Below are 17,938 nucleotides of genomic sequence, written 5' to 3'. Positions count from 1 at the left end.
AAGACTCAAAGAATCTTGATCTTAAGAATGGAATGGTTTAGATATTATTTTAATGATAAGAGACACACCTTTCAAGTTGTCATAAAATCTGTGAAATATCATGAAACATCTTTTAAAGTGGCTGAAAATTATTTAATCACTCTTGAGTGGCTTTTTCCTACAAAATACACAGTAAAGAAAAACGTTAAATTCACCTAAATAAAAATTTTACCTATTATTCCCTTGAAAATGGCTATATTTTGAGTATTTTAAGTCCAACGCTCAACGAACTTCAGAGATGTTAAAATAATCATGGATTTGCCTTCTTTTTATTTCTCCACGAAATCTAATTCCCAGAAACAATCAATCTTGACCATGCATAAATCAAAACTAATCATTTCAGTGGAAACCATGGCCAAATAAAAACACAGGTCACTCCTATTAACCATGTTTACTGACAAAGGAGACAGTAGTACACCTTTTTTAAAATTATGCCATATTTACTTTTTTATAATGAAAAACACAATAGGATAGAAAAAGTAATTAAAAGCTAAAATATGCTCACTACATATTTAAGGGTGAAAGGCAGGACAAAACTTGAAGTTTTCAATGGACCCCTGTAAATACTAACAGATATTATTTTTAAAATAGCACTGACCTAGGAGACCGAGATTCTACCACAGCTTTGACATGCTCTTGCCACATAATCTTTGAAAGTCACTCCCTTTGAGTCTCATTCTTCATAATGAATTCTAAAAGTGCTGGCACCTTAGCATGAACAAAAGACAGGGGCACCAAACTGTACTAGTAATCACTGTATTTGTCACCTCCAAAAACTCAGTTAAAAAACAAAAAGAAAAACTCAGATTTTTCTACTGACATTGCTGTGATATTAACATACTTTTATATTGTATAATGAAACATATCAACATTCGGAAGATCAGTAGAACTCAGTGAACTAAAATTTTCAAACCAGCAAATGTATGTTATAAAATCACGCATGGGTATGGGGCACCAGTCTGGCTCACAGGGTAGAGCGTGCAACTCTTGAGAGGATTTCTACAATTATCTGGGAAAAGCTATTAAAACTTACATTTACTCCTTTTAAAATTTATTCTTTCCTTTTTTTTCTACTTAGCCAAACTAAAGAAGTTTGTAAAAAATGTGCAACAATGCCACTTGTCTCACTAGTATTTTTGTTTCTAAGGTTATTTTTCACAAAAAGTTATTAACACTTACTGGGCATATTTTGCTTATATTCATATTATTTAGTAAATGATTATTTTTAAAATGTCTGCATTTTCATATCTAATACAATAAGCAGCAATAGATTAAACCCATATAAGCCAAGCTTTCTCAGGTGCTCAAAATTTTATAAGAGTTACAAAGGGGTCCTGAAACAAAAGGTTTAAGAACCACTGATCTAGGGACGCCTGGGTGGCTCAGTTGGTTAAGCAGCTGCCTTCGGCTCAGGTCATGATCCCAGCATCCTGGGATCGAGTCCCACATCGGGCTCCTTGTTCTGTGGGGAGCCTGCTTCTCCCTCTGCCTCTGCCTGCCACTCTGTCTGCCTGTGCTCGCTCTCTCTCTCTCTCTCTCTCTCTGACAAATAAATAAATAAAATCTTTAAAAAAAAAAAAAAAAGAACCACTGATCTAGACAATAAATACTAAAGGAAAAAGAACCGTTCTTATGTTTTTAGTACTTGCTACAAGTAAAAGGCTTATTTTACTCTGCAACAACTTCGCTGGCACGGCCTTCATTTCCTGGTTAAATTATTACACTTTAACCTTAGCATAATTCAGCTCCACTTGTAATACTCGTAATATGCGATGACTAGGTGCTTTCGTAAACAATGAGCTATGGTACTCCACCCTTGATGTACAAATAATACAAACTCAACATTGACAGAGTTCCATAAAGTCACACTTCCTGCAGTGACTCTAAGTAATGTGCTAACATAGAAAGATTCTGAAACCATACTAAGGAATGATATCATATGCTACTTAGAAAATGCTTTTAAGGAAACAGTATCTCTAAAGTCCAACAATTTTGAGTACAAAAAGCTACAATTCACCTCCTTGTGTCCACACAAGGCTTAAAAATAAGTGTTTAAGTGTGTTTAAATAAGTGTGTTTAAAAATAAGTGGAGAGGAGTGCCTGGGTGGCTCAGTGGGTTAGGATTCTGCCTTTGGCTCAGGTCATGATCTCAGGGTTCTGGGATCGAGCCCCACATCAGGCTCTCTGCTCAGCGGGGAGCCTGCTTTCCCTTCTCTCTCTGCCTGTCTCTCTGCCTACTTGTGATCTCTCTCTCTGTTAAATAAGTAAATAAATAAAATCTTAAAAAAAAAATAAGTGGAGAGACTGTACTACCTCTTGTCATCCCAGATTTGATTAGAACAATTACTAAGAGTACAAAATATTCACTTCTCACCAAGAGTAATTTAGAAAAAAAAAGAGAAAATGGAAGCTACTGCACTTTAGGGCAGGCAATTTTAAATCAAAGCTTGCTGTATCTATCAATATTAATGTTAAAAAGTAGGTTTCATGCACAGGTGAACAATGGATGACAGTAATGAAAACTTTCCACTTTTACACTTGAAATTAAGGACTTCGATATGACATGAAGAGTAACCTGTGAGCAAAACTCCACTCTGGGACATTTTACTACTCCTGGAATGGGCTTACACAACTCTTGCGTCACTGATTAACCATCAGTCTCAACCTATTATAAGAAATGCTGGGGCTGAAGAATATAACCAAAGAGCCCAAACTATATAGTGCATTGTCACAGACTGATAACAGGAGGGAACTGATAACACTGTAGTGTATAACAATGTTTACTTCTTTTAAAATGTTTATTTTAGGGGCGCCTGGGTGGCTCAGTGGGTTAAGCCGCTGCCTTCGGCTCAGGTCATGATCTCAGGGTCCTGGGATCGAGTCCCGCATCGGGCTCTCTGCTCAGCAGGGAGCCTGCTTCCCTCTCTCTGCCTGCCTCTCTGCCTACTTGTGATCTCTGTCTGTCAAATAAATAAATTAAATCTTTAAAAATAAATAAATAAATAAATAAATAAAATGTTTATTTTATTTTTTTAAGTAAACTACACCGAGGTGAGGCTTAAACTCACAACCCAGAAGTTATAGTTGCAATCTCTTATCGACTGAGCCAACCAGGCACCCTTACTTTTTGTTTTGTTTTGTTTTTTTAAATAATTTCCCACTGTGGGGCTCAAACTCACAACCCTGAGATCAAGTCACATGCTATACAGACTGAATCAGCCAGGGATCTCAGAACAAAAGAACCCAAAGACCATACATACAGAGACACCTCGAGATTATCCACATTATCTATCAAAGGGAACATGGGATTCTTGTTCATTTGCCTCCTTGCCCTGGTGATTTCCTCACAGGGTGTCCTACAAACATTGTTTACAGCACTCTTTTACCTTTAATTTATATCTTTTCTAGATCTACCACTCCTGTTTTCATTTTATTAGTCCTCTGCAGTCTCACCTTGTACCCTATGGGTCTCTTTCATCTTTTACTTATACCTGACACTTCTCAATCTGCCCAAGAATTATTTGTGGGCCTATCTCTCATAGGAGTCTGCTTCTCCCTCTAACCCTCCAGATCTCATGTTCTCTCTCTCCTTGTAAACTCCTTGGGATTGATTTCGGCACCTTCTAAAATATATAGCACAACGTCTTATATATTGAAGACACTATTTGAAATAACTGCAAACACAGAATTTGATTTTGCCACATCAAATTTAAATTCTATGTAGGGGGCGCCTGGGTGGCTCACTGGGTTAAAGCCTCTGCCTTCAGCTCAGGTCATGATCACAGGGTCATGGGATCGAGCCCCGTGTCGGGCTCTCTGCTCGGCGGGGAGCCTGCTTCCCCCTCCTTTCTCTCTGCCTGCCTTTCTGCCTATTTGTGATCTCTGTCTGTCAAATAAATAAATAAAATCTTAAAAAAAAAAATTCTATGTACCAAGTTCTATGTGACAGTTACTTTCCACCCATGATGATACAGTCTCTTATAAAAGAAAAATATTGGGGTGCCTGGGTGGCTCAGTCGCTTAAGCATCTGCCTTGGGCTCAGGTCATGATCCTGGAATCCCAGGATCATGTCCTCCATTGGGCTCCCCCTCAGTGGGGAGTCTGCTTCTCCCTCTAACCCTCCCGATCTCATGTTCTCTCTCTCTCACATACAAACATACATAAAATCTTTTAAAAATATATTAATTTTGTGGGGCTCCTGGGTGGGTCAGTGGGTTAAACCTCTGCCTTCAGCTCAGGTCGGGGTCAGCTCAGTCTCAGGGTCGGGGGATCAAGCCCCACATCAGGTTCTCTGCTCATCAGGGAGCCTGCTTCCCCCTCTCTCTCTGCCTCTCTGCCTACATGTGATCTCTCTGTGTCAAATAAATAAAATCTTTTTTAAAATGTGTATTAAAAAATATAAATATATATTAATTTGTGAATAAGGTAAAAGTAAGGTTTGGTTGAAGTAATGAGTATCTTTAAGGTAAAATTCATTAAAAAACTAAAAAAAAAACAAAAAACAAAAAAAAAAAAAAACTGGCCATTCCTTTAATTTGTGAAGTGTTTATTCAGTAATTTAGAGTAGGAAAAATGGATTATAATGGCACTTTTTGAGTTTTTATTTGTGCTGCTTTCATAACTTTAGAGAGTATTAGTACTGGGGTGCCTGGGTGGCTCAGTCAGTTAAGCCTCTGCCTTCATCCCAGGTGATGATCCCAGGGTCCTGGGATCAAGTCTCATACCCGGCTCCTTGCTCAGTGGAGAGCCTGTTTCTCCCTCTCCCTCTGCCCCTCCCCCAGCTCTCTCACATGCTCTCTCAAATAAACTCTTTAAAAAAAGAAAGAGTATTAGTACTTACTTTAGAATTTGTTAATGTCTTTACTAATGGGGTATAATAATAGTTTTTACTTAGAACTACCTTATTTGTGATTTATAAAATCTAATATTCAGTTACTTATTAATAAAAAGTTAAACTTAATTTCCATTAAAAAACAGTTAAATTACTAATGACTTAATAGTTATTTTGGATAATGGTTTTACTATTTTTTTTTTTTTTGCTGATAGCAAAGCTATGCAAAATGTTTTTGAAAATAAAATTGCAGGGTGCCTGGGTGGCTTAGTCTGTTAAGCGTCTGCCCTCGGCTCAGGTCATGATCCCTGAATCCTAGCATCTAGCCTCACATTGGGGTCCCTGCTCAGCAGGGACTCTGCTTCTCCCTCTCCCCCACCTTGTTTGTTCTCTCCCTCTCACTTTCTCTCTCAAAAAAAAAATCTTAAAAAAAAAAGAAAGAAAAGAAAATATAATTGCTATGCTTTAATTTCTTGGTGATTCTCAATAACATCATTATTAAAATATATACTTTAAAATAAAATAACTGCAAACAAATGTTGGCAAAGATATCGACAAAGTGGAACCCTTGCATATTGTTGGTGCAACTGTAAAATGGTGCAATCACTATTAAAAGAGGTATGAAGGTTCCTAAAACAATAAAAAAAAGAACTACAATATGATCCAGCAATCCCACTTCTGTGTATGTACATGCCAAAAACTTGAAAGCAGAGTCTTGAAGAGATGTTTGCACAACAACGCTCATAACAGTATTCAAAATACCCAAGAGGCAGAAGCAACCTAAGTGTCCACACAGATGAGTGAAAACCAAAATGTAGTGTGTATGTCCGTGTGTATATATATTCAGTGGAATATTACTTAGTCTTAAAAGGGAAGGGAATTCTGTCACATGTTATAACAACAATGAGCCTTGAGAACACTATACTAAATGTAATAAGCCAGTCACAAAAGAACAAATACTTTTATGACTCCATTCATATGAAGTATTTAAAGTAGTCAAATTCAGGGGTGCCTGGGTGTCTCAGTCAGTTAAGCTTCCAGCTCTTGATCTCCAGGGTCCTGAGTTCAAGCCCCACGTTGGAGCCCAGAGTGGAGCCTACTTTAAAAAAATAAAAAATAAAGCAGCCAAATTCATAGCAACAGAAAACAGAATGGAAGCTTCCAAGAGCTGATGGAGCAGAGAAAGGGGAGCCTCTGTTTAACAGGTAAAGACTTCACAGTTGCAAGATGACTGTTTTGGAGACCTGATGCACAACAATATGAATATACTTAACACAACTGAACCGTACACTTACAAGTGGTTAAAATGATAAATTGTATGCTATTTATTTTACACCACCACAAAAATAGAAAATGTTAAAAAGACAGGGTGGCTCTACAAAAGATTATCTTGAGGGTCTGAGTTTGGCTAATTCGGTTAGAACAAAGTTTTGGAGTAAAGGGGGAGCAAGCACCTGGTCAGAAAGACAAGCCAGATACGGTGGTATGGCCGGCTTAGAAGCATCTCATCCTCCTCTCATTTTCTCCCGAATACTATGACTTCTTGTTTTCTCTCACAGTTTGAAGAACCTCATCCCCACTCCCACACACTATTAGCATACATGCAAAAGTACAACTTCCCAGGGGAGAAAAAATTCCACTTAGCCCCCTGCTGCTGGAGACCCAACTCTTCCTGACAGGAGTCCTTGAAACTTTAATGTGAAATAGCCTTTTTCAAAATACTGGCTTATTCAAACTCTGGACCAAGGAACGTAGTTGAGTAAAGGTGAGATAGAGGAGAATTTATTTAATACAATGAAGTATGAAGAGGTAAGGGTTTCGGTGGGGTAATAAATTTTAAAAATAATCGGTCAATACCGGCAATATGAGAACCAGGGGTAGTGACTTCCATTTAAGCGCGAATAGTGATTTAAGCATTAAACACGTCCATGTCCTAAAACAGGCCAGACAGTCGAAGAGGCGTGTGACACCAGTTCTTGCCCTCCTCACTTAAAATATTTTTTAGAATGAAATCTGCTCTTAAACGATTATATTTTAAGTAATCTCTACATCCAACATGGGGCTCGAACTCACAACCCTGAGATCAAGAGCTGCACACTCCACTGACATTCTTCTTGCGGCATTTAAGGTGTAGGGCAGTTCTGTTTGGGCCTATTGGAGTGAGTGGATCCCTGGCTAAGCTTTTGTTTTATTCAAGAATTCTATAGCTGAGGGGCGCCTGGGTGGCTCAGTGGGTTAAAGCCTCTGCCTTCGGTTCCGGTCATGATCCCAGGATCCTGGGACCGAGCCCCGCATCGGGTCCTCTGCTCCGCGGGGAGCCTGCTTCCTCCTCTCTCTCTGCCTGCCTCTCTGCCTACTTGTGATCTCTGTCAAATAAATAAATAAATCTTTAAAAATAAATAAATAAATAAAATTTTTAAAAAATTAAGAATTCTATAGCTGAGGGGCACCTGGCTGGCTCATTCTATAGAACATGTAACTCTTGATCTCTAGGTGGTGAGTTCCAACAACCCATGCTAGGCATAAAGCTTATTTAAAAATTAAAAAATAAAGAATTCTACAGGTGAAAAGATTGAAAACTACTGGACTGATATATGTCAAGTTTCAGTGGGGCTTGGCCCTGTGAGTATCCATGTATTTTGTATACACCAAGGTTTCTCAAGCAAGACACTAGTAACATGCTGGGCTGGATATGTCTTTGATGCGATGGCTGTCCTATGCACTTTAGGATTTTCTGTAGCATCTGGCCTTTACCCACTCTATGCCAGTAGCATCCCTTCCAACTTCTCAAGTCAAGACCATCAAAATTGTCTCCAGGGGCACCTGGGTGGCTCAGCTGGTTAAGCATCTGCCTTCAGCTCAGCTCAAGTCACGATCCCAGGGTCCTGGGATTGAATCCTGCTTCTCCATCTCCCACTCCCCCTGCTTGTGTTCCCTCTCTCACTGTGCTCTCTCTGTCAAATAAATAAATAAAATCTTAAAAAAAAAACAAAAAACTGTCTCCAGACACTGCCAAATGTCACACGGGGTGGGGGGGCACAATCATCCCCTCCCATTTGAGAACTGCTAATGCAGGGGACATATAGATCCACTTCTAAGCTCAGAGCCCAATTTGTTTGTGGTCTGTTGCTGTTTTTATATTAGCTTCTCCTTTCTCTTCTACTACTATGGTAATGATAAACATAAGCTAACACTATATTCTTGGTAAATTCTTTTTATGAGTAGAAAGAGAAAAAAAGCAGGCTAGAGATTCTAACACAAATATGGGTATTTGCCTATAACACTTCTAAAGTAATACTTGAAAAAGGTTGCTTGGTTACCTGAAATACAAGGCACAAGAAGTTTCTAGGTACTAGCTTAGGCATTTCAATGCCTGGATATAAAATCTATTTATTTGGACATGTGTATTTAAAAAAAAAATAAGGTGTCTGGCTGGCTCAGTTGGTAGAGCATGCAACTCTTGTTCCCAGGGTCCTAAGCTCAAGCCCCACTTTGGGCATTGAGGTTACTTTAATTAACTAATTAATTAATTCCATTCATTCATTCATTTATTCATTTAATTAATTAATTCATTAATAAGCAGGTCTATACATGTGGTACTCAGTGGATAACTTTCATAAACAAGATGGGTGACTATAAAAATTAATATAGCATTAGGCTCAGATGAAGAGAAGAACAACGCTTTTTGAATGAATAATATAATACTGAGAAATCACTGTAGGAGGACAGGAAAACATGGCTTTGGAATGGGAGCAATTTGCATTTGAATCTTAACTCCATCTGCTTAACTTTCTGATCTTGGCTAAAACATATAATCTGTCTGAGCCCAGAAAAAAGAAAAAAAAAAAAAAAACAACTTTATTTCTTGTCTTGCATTGCTTGAGGAAGGGGATAATCTTTTAACCATCTGTATTTCCAATATAGCTAGAAAATAATTTGATAAATGAATTTTAAGTAAAAATGTCAAGACTCTTTTCTTCTTTAAGAGCTACACAAATCATTTAACATTTGTAAGATCTCTTGCTTTTCCAATTAATTCAGTTCCACACTCAAGGTTATTTACAGGATTCCTGAGTGATTTGGGACTGACCAAGTACAGTAACGAATGCTTTTAATTTATCTTTGGGTTTTCTTTTTCAAAAGTCAAAACCAGGGCCCTTGAAAAATGAGGGTTTTTTTGTTTGGTTGGTTTTTTAAGATTTTATTTATTTGACAGAGAGACACACAGAGAGAGAAGTAACACAAGCAGGGGCAGAGGGAGAGGGAGAAGCAGGCTTCCCACCGAGCAGGAAGCCTCTATGTGGGGCTTGATCCCAGGGCTCTGGGATCATGATCTGAGCCGAAGGCAGATGCTTAACAACTGAGCCACCCAGGTGCCCCAAAAAATGAGGTTTTATATAAAAAGATTTAGACTCATTCTGATCCACAATTCTTACATATATAAGCAATCTTTAAGTCTAATGATTAGACCATTTGGGTGTCCAGGAGTTGTTGGTGGCACCTAAGAAGCCCTCCAACCAGGGATTAGCAAGGACTCACCTTAAAATCAAAACACAGAAGCCAAAATGAGTGGGAATCCTGCTACAGAGTAACCTGACCTCTGACTAAACAGCCAGGCATGGGGGTGCCTGGATGGTTCAGTGGGTTAAAGCTTCTGCCTTCGGTTCAGGTCATGATCTCAGGGTGCTGGGATCGAGCCCCGCTTCGGGCTCTCTGCTTGGCGGGGAGCCTGCTTCCCCCTCTCTCTCTGCCTGCCTCTCTGCCTCCTTGTGATCTCTGACTGTCAAATAAATAAATTAAATCTTAAAAAAAAAAAAAGTTGCCCTTTAAAAAAAAAAAAGAAAGAAAGAAAGAAATATAAAACAAACAAACAAACAAAAACCAGCCAGGCATGAAACAAGGTGGTGGCTCATCTCAGCTCTTACAGAGAAGAGAAGCTGTGAAAAGCTGAGCATTATCTTTATAAGCCTTTCACTTCACTTCCATAAAGACTTGAAGATCTGAGTATTCGATGATATTTAAAACTACCTTTGGGCGCCTGGGTGGCTCAGTCATGAAGCATCTGCCCTGGCTCAGGTCATGATCCCAGGGTCCTGGGATGGAGCCCCACATTGGGCTCCCAGGTCAGCAGGGAGCCTGCTTCTCCCTCTCCCACTCCCCTGACTTGTTTCTCTGTCAAACAAATAAAATCTTAAAAAAACAAAAACAAAAACAAAAAACCCTACCTTATAACCAAGGGTAGTACCAGGATGACACTGTTTACGTAGCACTAATGGATGATCTTTTTATCCTCCTCCCTCTCACGACTGACAATCATCCCACCCCCCCCACCCCACCCCCCCCTGCAAACACACGTTTTCAGCTCTTACAGCTCCAGTTAGGACATCTTTTCCAAAAATCTCTGGAATGGTCCAGGGTTGTTTTCAGCAACTGGGACAAAGTGTCATAAAGAACATGATCATAAAAATCCTGTAGATTGTCACGTCACTGGAAAGGAAACATGAGGCCTCCTCTGCCAAGTACAAACACAACACAGTTCTCGCTTCTGTGGTCAAAACAGATAACATGGAAGAGTTTAGATGTCTAATTCTTTCTTGGGCCTAATATTTGGGATTAGATCGCAGGGGCAATGGAAATTTGCTAATCATCCATGATTTTTGGTGATTTATAAGCCCAATGAGTAAGATAAAAGAGCTTCAATTTTCCCAATATTCAGAATATTACTTCATTACAAAAGAAATGTCACCTATAAATAGTCCCTCCTCCTCTTACATTTTATGTTCTGTTGAACTTTTCCTTATATACATCATTTGGCTACATAATCTGTGGCAAAAGATAGCTAGACAAGTAAAATACTCAACATTTTCATCAATGACAATATTTGGGGTGCTGGAAAATTATCTTTTCACAAAAGACACATCCAATGTCAAAGAAAACTTCTCATATAAATCCTGACAAAGGACAAATTTAACTTCTAAGCAAGATTAGCTGGAGTAAAACATTCAAAATTTCTAAGTAAGTTATGTTACCACCAGAATCTTTCATCAATGCACTTAAATCCCTTATAATGCTGGTAAAGTGTTAATATGCAGAGAGTGCAACATGAATATAGTTAAGTCGTGCTTTCTAGGACACTCTCAATCCTGGATTGGAGTTTGAAAGCTAGGCTTTCCAAAATGCCTCATGTGCCATGTGTTCAGTGTAATTTGAAATTCCTGATTTTCTAGGCCAGGCAGGTGACATCCTCAGGAACATGTTCAGACCTTGGTTTAACTGACAATTTCTTAGTCTCTCATGAATAATCATTTGTTCTACATTAGGTTGGACTTCTTTATTACATTTATTATTGTAATATAATGTAATGTAATATAAATATTATATTTATTATTCTTTATGATATCTTCCTTTGCTTGAATGTCTTGTTATCTGTAATTGGGAATTTATACAATATTACATTATCCTTCATTTTGCACTCACTGTGAGCTAACCTCATCGGCCTTGGGGTGATGTGGAACAGCAGCTCCTGAGGTCCTCTCAGCCTTCATCTCCTTGACCTACATGAAGTTTCTCAGAGAGCTCTGGGTCACCACATTACCTAGGTAGTGGTAACATTATCATGACCTTTCCTGATTCCAAAGACTTCAATGACTCCAAGATAGGACAGAGTTGCTGACCCTTGAGTTGAGGTGTCCACATTCAACCATTCTTTTTTTTTTTTTTTAAGAGTTTTTAAAAACTTTTAAATATATTTATTTTGAGTAATTCCTACATCCAACATGGGGCTTAAACTCATGACCCCAAGATCAAGAGTCATGTGCTGGGGCGCCTGGGTGGCTCAGTGGGTTAAGCTGCTGCCTTTGGCTCAGGTCATGATCTCGGGGTCCTGGGATTGAGTCCCGAGTCAGGCTCTCTGCTCGGCAGGGAGCCTGCTTCCCTCTCTCTCTCTCTCCCTGACTCTCCGTCTACTTGTGATCTCTCTCTGTCAAATAAATAAATAAAATCTTTAAAAAAAAAAAAAAAAAAGAGTCATGTGCTCTTCTGACTGACCCAGCCAGGCACCCAAAGTTATAGCAATATTTAGAAAGAAATCTTTTTTCTTTTTTTTTTTAAAGGCTTTATTTATTTACTTGACAGAGAGAGATGGTGAGAGAGGGAACACAAGCACAGGGCGTGGGAGAGGGAGAAGTAGGCTTCCCGCTGACCAGAGAGCCCTATATGGTGCCCAGTCCCAGTACCCTGGGATCATGACCTGAGCCAAAGGCAGATCCCTAACAGCTGAGCCACCAGGCACCCCAATCCCTTTTTTGTTTTTAAGAGATTTTTATTTTTTAAGAAGTCTCTACAGCCAACACAGGGCTCGAACTCACAGCCTCAAGATCAAGAGTCACATGCTCCACCAACTGAGTCAGCCAGGTGCCTCTAGAAAGCTACAAATAATATAATAGGCCTATAAACTAAAACTACATGGCTTATGGCACAACCAGCTACAGGAAAGACCGTAAAAAACACAGTTAATTTGTTCATGGAAATCTAGCCTTGGATAGCACCAACACTTGTTAAACTTCCCTACTGCTAATTTGGGCCACTGAGAATAAAATTCATCAGAATTGTTTAAAAGTATCTTCTTTTGGGAGGAAATGCTAAAGAACATGAAAAAAAAAGACTGAAAGGGGGGCACCTGATGGTTTACTCAGGAAGTTGCCTTCAGCTCAGGTCATGATCTTAGGTTAGGGTCAGGCTTTCCACTCAGCAGGGTCTGCTTCTCCCTCTCCTGCTTGTATCTGTGTGTGTGTGTGCGTGTGTGCATGCACACATGCACAAGCGCTTGCTCTCTCTCTCTCTCCCCAGCACCCTTTCTCTCTCTCTAACAAATAAATAAAATCTTACAAAAAAAGAATAGGGTGGGAAAGGGTGAATCCATTTTATAAAGAAGGAATCAGCATGTAAGATGAAATTCTCCATGGGAGAATGGGAGTTTTTTTTCCACCTACCTTAGTATTTAGTTGGATATAATTTTGAGTATCAGGGAAAGAAATAATAAGCTGATACATATATTGTTGGTAAGATAATTAAGAAACATAACTCACCATTTTTTAGGCTTCGACAAGGGTTTATATTTGCTGTATTTTACACGCCATTCAAGTACTTCTTTACAGCGCTGACAAACTCCATCATGAAGCTTTGCATTAATTTTCTTAAAACCAAACAGAAAAACAAAGTAAGAATTTCATTGGTGAGCCAGCATTATAAATCCTGTAAATAAGGCACATGAGAAATTTAAGTATTTTTTAAATAGTAACCTAAATTTAATCTGCTTAACATTTTATGATACATTGTGTAAATTTATGTGTATTACTCAAGTTGATTTTTTACAAAGGCAAAGATTTTTTTTTAAGATTTTGTTTATTTATATGACAGAGAGAGAGAGAGAGATAGTGAAAGAGGAATTACAAGCAGGGGGAGTGGGAGAGGGAGAGGCAGGCTTCCCACTGGGCAGGGAGCTTGATGTGGGGCTCTATCCCAGGACTCTGGGATCAAGACCTGAGCCAAAGGAAGACGCCCAAAGACTTTGCCACCCAGGCACCCCCCAAAGGCAAAGATTCTTAACTAGGCGTAGCTCAGAATCATCCAGGAAACGTTTTAACCTCTTGGCAGGAGCATTTTAGAAGACCCACCCCCCCATTGATTCTGATGTGTGCAAATGTTAAAACTCAAGTTTGTACCATCAAGACATGTGCGTTTTACTATATGTAGGTTATACCTCAAAAATAATGTAATAATAAAGAAGAAAACCTAATGCATATTTTTTTTAATTTTTTTTTAATTTTTATTTTTTCAGCATAACAGTATTCATTATTTTTGCACCAAACCCAGTGCTCCATGCAATCTGTGCCCTCTACAATACCCACCACCTGGTGCCCCCAACCTCCCACCCCCCACCCCTTCAAAATTCTCAGATCGTTTTTCAGAGTCCATAGTCTCTCATGGTTCACCTCCCCTTCCAATTTCCCTCAACTCCCTTCTCCTCTCCATCTCCCCTTGTCCTCCATGCTATTTGTTATGCTCCACAAATAAGTGAAACCATATGATAATTGACTCTCTCTGCTTGACTTATTTCACTCAGCATAATCTCTTCCAGTCCCGTCCATGTTGCTACAAAACTTGGGTATTCATCCTTTCTTTCTTTCTTTTTTTTTTTTTTTACAGCTTTATAAACATATATTTTTATCCCCAGGGGTACAGGTCTGCGAATCGCCAGGTTTACACACTTCACAACACTCACCATAGCACATACCCTCCCCAATATCCATAACCTCACCCCCTCTCCCAACCCCCTCCCCCCATCAACCCTCAGTTTGTTTTGTGAGATTAAGAGTCACTTATGGTTTGTCTCCCTCCCAATCCCATCTTGTTTCATTTACTCTTCTCCTACCCCCTCAACCCCCCATGTTGCATCTCCTCTCCCTCATATCAGGGAGATCATATGATAGTTGTCTTTCTCCGATTGACTGATTTCGCTAAGCATGATACCCTCTAGTTCCATCCACGTCGTCGCAAATGGCAAGATTTCATTTCTTTTGATGGCTGCATAGTATTCCATTGTGTATATATACCACATCTTCTTTATCCATTCGTCTGTAGATGGACATCTAGGTTCTTTCCATAGTTTGGCTATTGTAGACATTGCTGCTATAAACATTCGGGTGCACGTGCCCCTTCGGATCACTATGTTTGTATCTTTAGGGTAAATACCCAGCAGTGCAATTGCAGGGTCATAGGGTAGTTCTATTTTCAACATTTTGAGGAACCTCCATGCTGTTTTCCAGAGTGGTTGCACCAGCTTGCATTCCCACCAACAGTGTAGGAGGGTTCCCCTTTCTCCGCATCCTCGCCAGCATCTGTCATTTCCTGACTTGTTAATTTTAGCCATTCTGACTGGTGTGAGGTGATATCTCATTGTGGTTTTGATTTGTATTTCCCTGATGCCGAGTGATGTGGAGCACTTTTTCATGTGTCTGTTGGCCATCTGGATGTCTTCTTTGCAGAAATGTCTGTTCATGTCCTCTGCCCATTTCTTGATTGGATTCTTTGTTCTTTGGGTGTTGAGTTTGCTAAGTTCTTTATAGATTTTGGACACTAGCCCTTTATCTGATATGTCATTTGCAAATATCTTCTCCCATTCTGTCAGTTGTCTTTTGGTTTTGTTCACTGTTTCCTTTGCTGTGCAAAAGCTTTTGATCTTGATAAAATCCCAAAAGTTCATTTTTGCCCTTGCTTCCCTTGCCTTTGGTGATGTTCCTAGGAAGATGTTGCTGCGGCTGACATCGAAGAGGTTGCTGCCTGTGTTCTCCTCGAGGATTTTGATGGATTCCTTTCTCACATTGAGATCCTTCATCCATTTTGAGTCTATTTTCGTGTGTGGTGTAAGGAAATGATCCAATTTCATTTTTCTGCATGTGGCTGTCCAATTTTCCCAACACCATTTATTGAAGAGGCTGTCTTTTTTCCATTGGACATTCTTTCCTGCTTTGTCGAAGATGAGTTGACCATAGAGTTGAGGGTCCATTTCTGGGCTCTCTATTCTGTTCCTAATGCATATTTTAAGAGTACTGTTTCCAGGGGCGCCTGGGTGGTTCAGTGGGTTAAAGCCTCTGCCTTTAGCTCAGGTCATGTTCCCAGGGTCCTGGGATCGAGCCCCGAATCAGGCTCTCTACTCAGCGGGGACCCTGTTTCCTCCTCTCTCTCTGCCTACCTCTCTGCATACCTGTGATCTCTGTCTGTCAAATAAATAAATAAAATCTTTAAAAAAAATAAAAGACTACTGTTTCCAACAATTCAAATCTTACCAGTGAGAAATGAGACAATACACTGAGAAATTACAGTCCTAAACTGTCAGTCTATAGAAGAGAGCAGAGATCATGACACCTGAGAAAGGAGTGTCAGGCAGAAGCAGCTGGAAGCACAAAGGCATTTAATTCTTCAATTTAATACTTTCATCTTCTCATGTAAAGAAAAAATGTTTTGGAAAAGTTACCCTGCTAATCTGATTTCTTCAAAACAGAAAATAGGGGCACCTGGGTGGCTCAGTCGTTAACTGTCTGCCTTTGGCTCGGGTCATGATTTTAGGGTCCTGGGATTGAGCCCCACATCAGGCTCACTGCTCAGTGGGGAGCCTGCTTCTCCCTCTCCCACTACCACTGCTTGTGTTCCCTCTCTCACTGTCTCTCTTTCTGTCAAATAAATAAATAAAATCTTAAAAAACAAACCAGAAAATAAATGTGTGCATGGAAATATCTGTCGTGGGAAAAGAGATTTATAGGGGAAAAAACACACCATATTTATTATGGTCTCTTCTCAAAATGTGCTGGGAAATTAGGAGGATGAAAAAAATTTAAACGTGTCATGTGTTTTCCCCAGTAGTTTTACATTCTATAACATATTCATGTGATTCAGGACCCAGACTATTTATGTTGACTAAGTACTCTGAGAAATCTCTTACTTTGGCTGTGGAAGCCTGGTCTTTACCTATTGTTGGAATAATGAGTAAAGGACATTTTAAGTTTTCTTTATTTCCTTTGTTTCCTTTTTTAATTTCTCAAGAAGAGAAAGAAAAGATCACAAAAGACACAGATTCTTTGGGAGGTTATCTGATGCTGAGTTAAAAGCACAATGTTTTAAAGATCATTTAAAAAACAAAACAAAACCCAAAACTTTGGAACAGGGCTTGATATTCTTCAAATTTCTAAACAAAAAGGTAAAATAATTTGACAAAGGGGCGCCTGGGTGGCTCAGTGGGTTAAAGCCTCTGCCTTCGGCTCAGGTCACAATCCAAGGGTCCTGGGATCGAGCCCCGCATTGGGCTCTCCGCTAGGCAGGGAGCCTACTTCCTCCTCTCTCTCTGCCTGCCTCTCTGCCTACTTGTGATCTTTGCCTGTCAAATAAATAAATAAAATCTTAAAAAAAATAATTTGACAAAACATTTACTCAAAGAGAAAATATTTCAAGGGTCTTTTCAGAAGCCACAAATTAAGCTGTGAATACATTATGGTTGATTTTACCTCTATGGTGAAAAACATATTCTGCTACTTAGCAATTGTGTATAGGTATTCCTTTTTCCCTGACCTAGATCGAGAGTACCTGGAAAAATAAATGCTCCATGACACTATATTCCTTGCTTACTGCTAACTGTTGCCAGAAAGAAGGAAATCTGTGTCCAATACCAAACTCCTCTTCTCATTAAACTTGCTACATAGCTATCCCACATAAGACTTGCTAAGAAATACCCAGAGCTAAAATTCACATTTCATCATTTGTTCTCACTGCCCTCTCTTGCCTAGAATATCTCACAAAAAAACATTACTTATATTTTCCTAACTCTAATAGTAATGGAAACAAGCTAACAACTTGAACTATGGTTACAATATGAATGTGATGTGAACTTTTTAATAGAATATTCTTAGAAGGGGCACCTGGGTGGCTCAGTGGGTTAAAGCCTCTGCCTTCGGCTCAGGTCATGATCCCAGGGTTCTGGGATCGAGCCCCGCATCGGGCTCTCCTCTCAGCAGGGAGCCTGCTTCCTCCTCTCTCTCTGCCTGCCTCCCTGACTACTTGTGACCTCTCTCTCTGTCAAATAAATAAAAAATATCTTTAAAAAAAAAAAAAAAAAAAAGAATATTCTTAGAATGCAAAACATTTTGTTACTTGCAATTTTATTATATATAACACACTCTGCTTGTCAACTAGGAAGCATTATTTGGTTTCTTGTTTGTTTCTGTATCCAATTCCTGACCAGTTCATCTTGATTGACAAAGCTGCACATAGCTTGGAAACTGGCTTCTTCGGGGTGGATTGGACAATGGAACAAAACAGGTCTTTGTGGAAACTTGCCTGTGAGTGATGTGTGAAACAGTGTAAATGGAGATGTTGTAGAAAGTTCACATGACTAACAAGCACTACTACAAAACTGAACTTGATTTTCATGTGTCAAGAAATGAATGAGCATAAGAATGAAAGTGAACGGTACTTTCACTTAAAAAGAGTTGTAAAAAGAAAGAAAACTGTGTACC

At 39.3% G+C, this 17,938-nt stretch overlaps 1 protein-coding gene across 3 annotated transcripts in view; it reads right to left on the bottom strand.

Moving 5' to 3' along the window:
* Nucleotides 1–17,938, bottom strand: part of C13H9orf85 (chromosome 13 C9orf85 homolog) — a 69,219-nt gene that overhangs the window by 12,759 nt on the left and 38,522 nt on the right. For all 3 annotated transcript variants that reach the window (XM_047699770.1, XM_047699768.1, XM_047699769.1), the window contains exon 2: nt 12,959–13,065. In XM_047699770.1, coding sequence (XP_047555726.1) covers nt 12,959–13,065 — 107 coding nt within the window. The remainder of the gene's footprint in view (nt 1–12,958; nt 13,066–17,938) is intronic.

This window comes from Lutra lutra, chromosome 13, assembly GCF_902655055.1.
Source record: "Lutra lutra chromosome 13, mLutLut1.2, whole genome shotgun sequence".
Classification (NCBI taxonomy): domain Eukaryota; kingdom Metazoa; phylum Chordata; class Mammalia; order Carnivora; family Mustelidae; genus Lutra; species Lutra lutra.
Note: the sequence above shows the minus strand (reverse complement) of the source record. Positions and strands in the feature narration are given on the sequence as shown.